At 36.1% G+C, this 11,633-nt stretch overlaps 1 protein-coding gene across 1 annotated transcript; it reads right to left on the reverse strand.

The window, feature by feature from the left end:
• Positions 1-7,498: 7,498 nt before the first annotated feature.
• LOC107713465 (uncharacterized) lies at positions 7,499-10,638 on the reverse strand. Its single transcript, XM_016518975.1, has 4 exons — positions 9,127-10,638; positions 8,782-8,830; positions 8,016-8,239; positions 7,499-7,854 (listed from the first exon to the last, which is right to left on the reverse strand). Exons 1-4 carry the CDS (start codon positions 9,277-9,279, stop codon positions 7,528-7,530), a joined length of 753 nt encoding a protein of 250 aa, XP_016374461.1. The 5' UTR covers positions 9,280-10,638; the 3' UTR covers positions 7,499-7,527.
• Between the last annotated feature and the right edge of the window lie 995 nt (positions 10,639-11,633).

An 11,633-nucleotide genomic window follows, 5' to 3' on the forward strand; every position in this document is an offset into this window, starting at 1 on the left:
ACTCAAAGCTAACAATTTATCGGTTCATGCATTCCCTGGAAATTGAACCCACAACCTAGGTGTTGCTACTACTAGTTGTAATAATTACTGCTCTAATGCTAGCAAGACATAATTTACACAAGCTCGGTCATAGGTCAAATGTTTAAAGTACAAGAAATCTAACAGCAAGACAAATATTTGTGGGTTTTGGGGTCACGACCCTCAGAGGTGAATGGGCGTTTTCCAACCAGAAAAAGTACTAAGAGTGAGTCAAACCAAGACATCTGCATTCAGTGTTTTTTTTAGTGAACATTACCTTTGTGCACAAATTTTTGTGCATGACTCCTCAGGACACATCGTGCTGCCAAGATGCCTCTGCTTACCTTTAAGGTGCCGCTGAATCTGCCTAACAGGATCCAAAGGCATGTCTGCACAAATGTTGAGATATGGAAGAAGGTACAGTACAAGGTGTGACTGTCGAGGAGAAGCAGGAAAAGTGTGAGCTGGAGGGGGACAATATTTGACACTTCACTCTGCAGGATGAGAAAGCAGGGAAACATGTCAAAGTTAAATACCTGCTTAAAATGCTCAGATTACAGTCAATGCAGAAGTGTGCATTGGAGACCCATTACTAAGCTAGATGTACTGTTTATTGTAAGCACTATTACAACCGCCATAGGGACACAAATATGTCATATAAATACATAAAACAATTTGTATTTCTTTGTAGATTACTTGATAAATCTTTGGCAAACATTAACAGTAAATGTTATTCTCTTTATGTGCCAATTCATTAATAATTTCCAGACAGAATTTTCATATGTAAGCAGCGATCCCAGTGATACAGAATTAAGACTGAAAAAACAAAGACATTTGCAAGCTCCTCCTATCAAATGGCAGTTAGACAGTGCAAAGATCTCACACTCTTACTATTTCCTTGGGGAAATTGCAGAAAACCCAACCTTCTGGTTTTAAAGAGAGTAAGAAAAAAGACTCTTGATTAATTCTACAGACAAGGATCCGTGAGAAACTTCCAAGACATTATGACATTACATTCCAAGAAATTTATGAAAAACATGGTCATTTGACCCATCCACCTTTTAGGTTTCTAGAGATTTAGGTTTCTTAAAGTCTCTGCAGGTATTAAACATATGTCCATCCATCCATTCTGCAAACCGATTTCCATCTATATTGTGGGGAAAAAAACTGATTGGACTTTGCTAGACAGGCAATATTGACTGGTTTAAAAATGACTTTTTTTTTTTTGACCCATCCACCTTTTAGGTTTCTAGAGATTTAGGTTTCTTAAAGTCTCTGCAGGTATTAAACATATGTCCATCCATCCATTCTGCAAATTTCCATCTATATTGTGGGGAAAAAAACTGATTGGACTTTGCTAGACAGGTAATATTGACTGGTTTAAAAATGACTTTTTTTTTTTTTATTAAATTGTGAAAATTCATGTTTATACCTTCTTCAAAGCTCTTCACGCTCCTGTCATTAGCACAGGTGTTGGATAGATCACGATATCTTTCAACGCTGACCTTGCCAATTTATTCTCCCTTTAAAAAATTCATCATTTAGACTGCTGAATCAAATGGATGGGATCAAATACTGCAGCAAAGAACACAAACATACATACGAGAGGAATGAAGTGGAAAATAAACATAAACGGGTCTAGACCAAGCCATGTTGGCAAAGAGTCTATGAGAAAAATGTAACACCAACCCTTGAGAAATGTATTAGGAGAAAGCTGAGAGGGGCATGATACGACTTGCCCTCAGTTTCTCTAGGAACAGAGATGACTTTTACTAGTACTTGTACTACAAAAACTGGGTGACAGGCCACATAGACTGATTGATAATTACAAAAAAAAAAAATTTTGCTGTAAAAAATGTACAGCTTTTTAGTGTAAAATACATTGAACCTTAAGTTCATCCAGTTACTTTACATCAAATAATAGCTCTCCTCTGTTTCCGAGAGATTCTATTGGTCAAATTAAAATGTTTGGTTTATGAAATTGTCTTTTTGTCATAGCTGCTGTGTAACTCAAGGTATCTTCTCTTTGCTGTTGACATAAATCTGCTTATCTTTTCAATCTTGACCTTTCACTTATATAATGAGAAAGTAATTTATGACAGTGTCATTCAGGAATGACCAGTGCCTGTTAGAAGCGATGTTATGTCTTCTGCCTGATTTATGCTGAACGCATGTTTTTTTTTCTATGTAAAAGAAGGACAAAAGTCTCAAATTGGAATTCAAACAGATTTTGAATATTCTTAATGAACAGTAAAAGTTATTATTAGCGCAACTGAAATTGCTTCACAGTTATAAAGTTAAAGTAAAACTAGTAACACTTCAGAAATGTGCTTTTAATTTAAATTTGAAAATAACTGTCAATAATGTAAATATTTAGTTTTATTTTATTTTATTTAAAAAAAACTCTCTTGGAATCTGTATTCTTGTTGAACAGGGGTTACACACTCCTGGCACACAAATGTGGTTCAGAAATACTTCATTGTTCATTAACCTTCTTTAATAAATCAAGCATAACCACGAAAATATTTATTCATCCACATTTTCTTACTAATTAACCAACAGACTACATGAACTTCCTCCATACTGCATTAATAAAGCTAAACATAAATCTGATTGGCCTGACCACTGCATCAGACTTATTGCAATTTTAAAAAATGTTGTAGAAACAATTTTCATTCAGAAATTGTTGCATCCTTTTATTTATTTCTTTTAACTGTCTTGGTATCTGTATTCTCATTAAACTTGGGTTACACACTCCTGGCACGCAAACATGGTTCAGTAATACTTCATTGTACATTAACCTTCTTTAATAAATCAAACATAAACATGAAAAGATTTATTCATCCGCATTTTCTTACAAATTAACCAACAGACATGAACTTCCTCCATACTGCATTAATAAAGCTAAACATAAATCTGATTGTCCTGACCACTGCATCAGTCTTACTGCAATTAAAAGAAAAGAAAAACAGCAAATCTACAGCTTTTGTGAAAGTAATCATCCTGTTGTAACAGAACATTTGTAATGTTTATTTAAACATGGTGAAGGTGTGAAACTGCTGAATTGAAATTCCTAATGCCTTTACTGAAGTATCTTTGGTATCTCTCCCATGAACTGAGACACCTATGTGTCTGATAGTAGTGTTATCTGTCATCAGAACAGAGTACAATACCTGCCTCTACCTCAGGCCACACTCAGATTAACCTCCAAGATGAGGACTGGCTGCTGCAAAACACAATTAATCGTTATGTTCCACAGCAGTTCACAATGTTCTTGTTTAAACTAATGAATCAGTGGTATCAGTGACGATCAGTGATGAATGCGCTACTTAAAAAACACTTATTTTCTGTACTTAGCAGGTCACGTTGTATATCCCTCAAATGCTTGGATGTGTGTATGGGGAGGGGGGCATATTTTAAATACTATCAGCCTCTCTTTACAATTGATTAATATAGGACATAATTCTAAAGCAATAACAACTGTATGTTTAAGAAACATAATTGAATCAAACCTTTGTATAATAGAACTTAATGAAAAATTTAAAACATTGTTTCAACCATGTATGAATGAAAAAAATATGGCTGCATTCGAATACACATACTTCCCTACTAAATAGTAGGCGAAAACAGTATGTGAAAAGTCTAGTATGTCTGAATTCACAGTATTCATGAAACAGGTGACCTACTTTCAGTGACATTCTGAATTCAGGTGCATCCAGTGGACATTTTACTATCCCATGATGCCACAGGAGAGGAGTTGTGAATGCCAGTGAAGTGATGAACTGACCCTGGTAGGTCACATGTCAATGACAACATGACAAATGTAGCCAAAGTCTGGATTACAATTATGCTACATGCATTCATAGGCTTAGCCTACTCCAACGGTCGTGAGGTAAGTATTCAAAAGAAGTAGCCTACTCAAAGAGTGGACTCAAGGACGTAGGCTATTCATGGCGAAAGTCTTTTTCGTTCTTCACTTAGGGGTAAAACGAAGTTCGAAATACATCACCAGTGCTACTTTTAGCGAACAATGCAGTCTAATAGCTCCAGTGATGCTGTCTACACTGGATGCGACAAGGTGCGACACGACAGTAAACTGATGCCTCACTTTGTCGTGAGTAAATCTGATGTGTGTCAGATCCATGCATTAGTTCTTAAAGTGACGACAGCTTTTTATACCTGCTGCTGTCTGTCATGAATGTTAAAGAACAATAGAAAAAATCACTCTGCTCAAATCTGCTCTTAACTGAATAACTTCTTTATCTTTAATAAAGATTAATCTATAAATATAATCTATATTAATCTATGCATTTATACTTTGCAGTATTTCATTCCTGAATAGCTACCTGAATTTTTTTTTAAATTTGTATCTTTGTGCCATTGCTATAAATTTGTTCATTTATTGCTGACTGTTTACTTGTCTTTATGTAACATTATTTTTTAAAATGCAAGGTTGCACGAGTCATTAATAATAATTTCCTGAAAGAAACGTAATTTGTGTTGTTTTTGATTTTGATAATACATTGCATATTAAAATGGCATGTTGTAACTGAAATGAAAATTGCCTATTACCTAAAACTGAGTATTTCCCCCACCCCACATGTCAGACCAGAGTTGCACCCCTGACAGAGGGGCTGCACGTGCCCTGATGACGACACAGCTGTTTCAACCTTCAGAAAACAATGACCAATGTGTTTTGCATTTATTCACCTTATGATCCACTAATGCTCACAAATATGTGTTTTGTTTGTTTGTTTTTATAGCAGACTCTTATCGTGTAATCCTAATTTTATATGTGACTCTGGACCACAAAACCAGTCAGGGTCAATTTTTCCTAATTGAGATTTATAAACCATCTGAAAGCTGAATAAATAAACTTTACATTGATGTATGGTTTGTTAGGATAGGGCAATATTTGGCCGAGATACAACTATTTGAAAATCTGGAATCCAAGGGTGCAAAAAAAAATTTTAAATATTGAGAAATCGCCTTTAAAGTTGTCCGAATTAAGTTCTTAGCAATGCATATTACTAATCAAAAGTTAAGTTTTGATATATTTACAGTAGGAAATTTACTAAATATCTTCATGGAACATGATCTTTATTCAAAATCCCCAGTTAAATCAACTCTGCTCAGAGTACATATTGTCCCAATCTACAGAGTGTTAAAGTAACACTGAAGCAGAGTTACCACTGTTGAGGATTATGTGATACGTTTTCATGTCTAAAAGCCTGAGCAGTAGTTGTTCATCTTCAGCATTGTTAACAGCGGGTTTTCTTTACTAATGCTCACTCATCAATTAATTAATTGCTTTATTATCCCATTAACTTTAAATCGGCTTCAGTGTTACTTTAACACTCTGGGACAATATGTACTCTGAGCAGAGTTGATTTAACTCTGGGGATTTTGCTGTGATATCCTAATGATTTTTGATAAAAGAAAAATCGATCATTTTGATCGATGTATTTTTGGTTATTGCTACAAATATACCCGTGCTACTTATGACTGGTTTTGTGGTGCAGGGTCACATATTGTCTCATGTTTATGAAAACAAAACTGATAAAAAATATAGACCCCCACTTTATTGCTAAATAGCCTTATACTTTATTCTTGTGCATTCATGCGCTGTATTATAAGCAATGCATAATATATTGAATGCAAAGTGATTTTGTTGCTACATGAAACCGTCCAAATATAAAGTTGCCTTTATATTAAACTTACTACTTTTCCTACACTATAAATGACTCTTAAAATACAATTACTAATGTTAATTCTGTATCTGATAACTGAGCTGACAACATTGGTGAGAGATCGTGCAAGGACGCGCATTGGGTGCGTGTTGCGGCCATTCACAAATATGAACATTGCGCAACCACTGACTCACACGAGCCCGCTACTTTTGGGTGCGGATCTTTCGATCTTTTATGTCCCACTTAGACTATATTGAGGTGAAAAAGTCAGAAATCCTTTTCATTTTCTTACAGAAACATAACCAGTTTAAACGGGAACTCCCTGGACTCAGTCCCCCAGCCCTTCCCATTGTGGTTCCTGATTCCCATTGCTGGTTTACTCTCTAATGCGAAGAATAACATTCACCTTGTTTGTTTGTTTTTTCAGACCTAAAAAAAACGTGAGAGAAGTGTGCCTGGAATCAGTATCGCTATACCACGCATCACGTTGTGCAGAAGTGGGAGGGAAGCCGTTCAAGGATCAAGAAGCCAACGTGTGGATTAGAGGAAGACTTCCTTGTCCTTTGCTCTCCCGAGGGGAATTCCAAGTTGGTGAGCAGCAGGCACAAAGCGTGTGCGTCTGCCAACTCTGGATCACTGTACACACCCTTCTGTTTGACTGCAAAACATTCCCTATTTCTGTAGTTAACGAATACACCATTGCCTGACCGTTAAATGATTAAGTCTGCCATGTTCCGAAGTTAAAAGAGACACGGGACATTTAATATAAATAAAGAACTGATGTCTCGTTTAAAAACAGATACCCAAGCATTTGATTTCTGTTCTGTAATTAATTTCTGAACACAAGCTTAAAGCCTACTTTGAGTATATGCACTGTTTATCGTATCGCATTTCATATGAGGTGATAGCCTAATTGTATTATACGATTTTCCTTATCCAGTTTACCATTCATGCATGTAGAACTTTGAACCTCTTGCAATATCTCTACATTATATGCAAATTGCAAGATTCATATTGTCTTTATTTAATTTAGTATCTTCTGAAGGGGGCGGCATTTTCTTTCGATTTTTCTTTTGGTGAAAGAGTGGTTTGTGGTGTGACAACCAGTTTAAAAATGAATCATAGATAAATCATCTATATTCATATAGATAAGAAACATCTTCTACAAATGAACTTGTCTCAATAATTCTGTGATTTCTAACTAATTTTGTGAGATTAGTCATTAAAGTAGTTGAAAACGTCCAATGCAGGCTTTGTTTTTACTTAAAAAAATAATAAAGCAGCAATTAAAACTTTTCAGTGAATTGACTGTTGGGAGCAAAGAAAAGTGTTAACAGCTGTAGTTATAGGACCTATAATAAATGCAATGTTGATTATCAAAATCTGTTTTCATAAATAACATATTATTCAGCTTTTTTCTCGGATTTTCCTCATGTCGAATGTTGATATGCAAAACAATAATTGTGCCACAGCTGTCAAAGCTCCGATGTTCATTTCTAGAGTGAGAAACAGAAACTGCACCCTGCAAATCTGAAATATTTTCCCCATTATTAATATATCTAAGGCGTTTTTAATAAAAGATACCAGTAAAATTACGAAAAATATGTTTATTGTAAAAAAAGATAAAATAATAATTTGTAAATTATACTCACACATATTTAGCTCTCTGCAATCAACCTTTTTGCTTAAACTACTAAACTAAGCCCAATCCTGCATTCTATCACTGCTTGTTCTTTTATCTAAACTAAAGTACAACAAATGCATTCGAATGAATCAATTATGACACTGGATTTTCGCGCAAAGCGCTTGAAAATGCATTTTATAAGTAACACATGTCTGAGTTTGACGTATCCCTTCTGAAATAGCTGTCGTCGCCATATGAATACAAACAGTCTGATGAGCCGTAGGGCGCAAACTCTGAGGTCGCCATGCCTTCCTGCACATTGGACCAGTGCGACAGACAAAAGCAATGCTGTAGGTTGCAATGCTGATAGTGGTAATTTTCTGGAGAGAAACTGGAGCTCAAATCCATCCGTGTTGGGGAGTTGTAGCACGAAGAAGATGAAGAGTTGGACTGAGGGGGGGAGTAACTGTTGTAGTCGACGGGACTGGGGAGATTGATGGAGTCTGAGGGTAAACTCGAAACCTGAGAAAATCATTTTAAAAGCACAAAAAATACTTATTAAAATACTGCACGCGTCATTTTATTTATTAGTGCAAACATACTTGAGCATCAGAACCGTCCAAATGCCAAAAAAGAAAAAAAAAGAAATGGTTTATTAAAAATGAAAATCACCAAACACATACCAGGCTAGTACCATAGAGGTCCGTATTAGAAGGTAGATATCCATTAGACCACTGCGCAGAGGTGGGACACACGAAATTACTGCAGCTGAAAGTCTCAGGTGGCATCAAGTGCATCATCTGTTGATGATCATAAGCATTCTCCATCGGGATGTTGACATTTTCGGTAAAGGGACGTGTCTGGAAATAGGGCTCTGGAGCTTGCATTCCAAAGATATCAAGGTGGGCTGCGGGGAAGACAGAAGAAAATGCTGGCTTGAGCACAGGAGAACATTTAAATTAGGCCAGCAAGACTTGGGATGATGTCACGAGACCATCAGCCAAACAGCTAAATCACATTTGAATAGTAGTTTATAAAAAGGAGATCATTCACGGATCTGTAAGGAGCACCTATATAGATAGGTGTCATTGTTCTTTCATTTATTTATTTATTCTTCTCACAATTGTAAAGGTAGAGCTGATGCCTGACGGTGGATGAAAAGGGTTTCTATTTTGGAGTATAGTAAGTTGCATGCAGTCAGTATACGTTGTTTTGTCTTTGTCTCAGGTTTCCTGATTAAAATTCAAGCTCTTACATGTTAGCAGGCAGAAGGTTTCTTAGCTTTTTTGCAAGTCTACCTTTTCAATATCCACAAAGGTGCTTGTAAGGTTACTGAAATATGATGCTTTTGTAAACAGCATTGTGAAAAGTATTGACTGTATGGGACAAAGGATTGAGATTACTATCACTTGTCGCCGTTCAGTTAATTTGTTAGTATTTTAAACTTACTATTCATGGTCGTAGAGCAGACATCGCGAGCAGCCACGGCTTGTGATTTCTATAGGATTAAAATTGGAAAAGAGAGGGAGAAGCAAAGGAAAACATTAATCATTGCGTTCGTTCAGTTGAAAAACAGAAGAAATCTTCCGTTAGGTTCTACTATTATGTGGTAGGCTATCAACTGAAGCCTCAAGCACAGATAGGCCTGTGTGGGCGTGGTGCTTTGAGACGTTTAGATGCTTTTTAAATTTGGTCGTGCACTGACCAGACTTCGTTTTACTTTGGCTACCATAAACGTGTACGTCAGTGACTGACTTATGACTTTTATTGCGTATATACAACACCATTGTTTACCGTTGCGGTTTTCTGTGCCTGCAGGGCTCTGTGCTTCTGCAGCAACTCCTTAACGGTGGTCTTCACACGCACACCTTGATATACCTTAGGTTTATCTGCTGGATGGAGAAAAAAATAAGAGAGTTTTATTTCATTTTCGTTCAACACTGGCATTGATTTTCAATATTTTAGTCCAAATTCAGACGATCTGTAGGAAAGCAGTCTGTGCAGAAAAAAAAACTATTTTCATTTTGCTAAAAGAAAAATGTTAACGTATTGGAATCAGAGTTTTTAACATTCATCTTTATTTAAGACTATGTTTCTGGGTCAGTGATGTGACGTTTGTTTAGATCTGCTATGTTATTAAAATACACAAGACTTGAATAAACTTCTGTGATGAACACGCATTTATTATCTAAATTGTTTTGTGGGGCTTCAAAGTCAAATATGTTGACATTAGTAGCATTTCTACCATATATTTAAAAAATCTGAAAAATTTATATTGGGGGGAGGGGAAAAATGAATGTCTGTGTGGGCAGCAATTTAGTTGTTTTACATTGTGTAAAATGTGTTTAAAACTGTTCTGAATAAACGATCTGGTTATCAAAATAACGAAGTTGCAAGGAAAGCACAGTTCCTAGATCTTTAAAAGAACTATATCTTTAAAATATTTTTCCTTTTTATCATATTCGGAATACTTATTTGTCATTGGCTTTCTACATGTTTAAACATACACAGACAGCATTCGCTTTTTTCCCATATGCCATTGGAAAACGCCAATAAATATAAGACACAAGATTAGAAAACTATGCCCGTATTCCCAGTTAAGACTCCATTGGTCTGAGCGCGCTGGTGATCCGGCAGTGAATGGGTTAGTTTTCGCATTACAATAGACAGTAGTGAATTTCGAGAAACATGCTCTCCAGCCATCTTTGCCTCGGGACGACGGTTTTAATTTGGAGTTTCAGCAGTTTAGTTTCATGTGGCTGTAAATTAAGACTCGACTAAACTGGCGAGTAGGCTAGCCTAATCTAATTATTGACGGTTTTGCGCATAAAGGCACAAGGCATGAAGTTGGGTTTGCGGGAAGCGAAGTGAAAGCACTGTAAAACGCTGCTTGTGAGACATGGAGAAAGAGACGCTCCCTCGGTAGACGCCTCTACGAGATACAGACGTAAGTAAAACACTCTTATAGTCTAACTGCAAAAGCCGCGTACAAGCGAAAAGAGAAAGTTAGCCGGAAAATAGATGGTAAACTCAAGTCAATATCCAACAGAAACCCCGTTTAGATTTGCAGCAAAGTCACCCGAAAACCCGTTTAGATTTGCTACAAAGAAGCCCGATTTGTTTACGAGGGCGCTGTCGATTTGCAACAGTTTGTTGTTTTAAATTCCCTAAAAACGTCTGGGGTCCAAGTTAGTTTTTGCGATCCTCTCGGCAGATGTGAAGTTATTTCTTGGTATAATGGGCAGTCCTCCTATCTCTTCCTACATGAGTGAAGCCGCGCCTAATAACTTCCCCCAAAATGAAATGTGTACAAAATAGATGGAAAATAGTTGTCTTTCTTTCCAAATTTTTTAATTGGTTGTTCAGCCTTGTGAAGACATACACAGTGGGACGTCTTCCTGATCCGCGTTAATATATATATATATAAATTCTGTCTGAACATAAGTGATTCAAAACAACGCCACGCAGAGGCAGTTGAGTTTACAGAGAGTAAAAAAGTGCCATGATGTTGAGAAGATGGCAAAAACGTCCCTCGGCAGTGTTTTGATGGGCTCATTGACAGCTAAACCTATCCTAATAAATATTCATATGCGCTCTGAAGCAAAGCTTGAATTCTGGTTAAAATGTCGAAATTATATTCAGTCATCGTTTACTGTTGGTTATTCCGAAAACCGTTGCATTCAGTTGGACACGGTGGTCGACTTTGTAAAGTCTAAAATAACACAGCAAATAAATCTTCAGATAAACCCATGTTCAGTTTTGCTTGAAGGAAAGTTGAGTAAAAAATACGAGGCAGACAGAAAATTCAAGATATAAATAAAACTTGAGCTTGAATTAATCACCAGAAATATTATCATTCCCATTAAAATGCAAGAAATTCCATGTAACACATTTATTAAAATATATGTATATATATATATATATATATATATAAAATGCACCAATTTGTTTAAATGTGATCCTCCATATGGGTTTGCTGTTTTAAAATATTAGTAAGACTGCATGCTTTGACCTATACTTTTCTAAGCAACGTTTACCAATGTATTTATTGATTTTAATTAACATATTTTTTTCTCAATGTTTTTCAGGTTGCTGAAGACGAAAACATCTTATATGAAAGAAAAATAAATTTTTACTTACCAGACATATTGGCCTGAAAAGGAGGAAAACTCTGGAAGTGCTACAGTGAAATACCCCAACGTCAGTTCTTTGCTCTATTATATGGGCAAGATCGAATTATTCACAAAAGTCTTAAAAAGTCTCAACAAAGTAACCTCAAAACACTCTCAGGACATACAATT

Source organism: Sinocyclocheilus rhinocerous, unplaced genomic scaffold (assembly GCF_001515625.1).
Source record: "Sinocyclocheilus rhinocerous isolate Xijiao unplaced genomic scaffold, SAMN03320098_v1.1 scaffold689, whole genome shotgun sequence".
Taxonomy (NCBI): Eukaryota; Metazoa; Chordata; class Actinopteri; order Cypriniformes; family Cyprinidae; genus Sinocyclocheilus; species Sinocyclocheilus rhinocerous.

Bases quoted from the DNA above. Each gene is read 5' to 3' on its own strand.
- LOC107713465 (XM_016518975.1), bottom strand. From the start codon at position 9,279: ATGCCAGTGTTGAACGAAAATGAAATAAAACTCTCTTATTTTTTTCTC. The intron at 8,831-9,126 runs GTAAACAATGGT...TTAATCCTATAG, and splicing joins AGGCACAGAAAACCGCAACG to AAATCACAAGCCGTGGCTGC. The intron at 8,240-8,781 runs GTAAGTTTAAAA...TCTTCCCCGCAG, and splicing joins CTGCTCTACGACCATGAATA to CCCACCTTGATATCTTTGGA.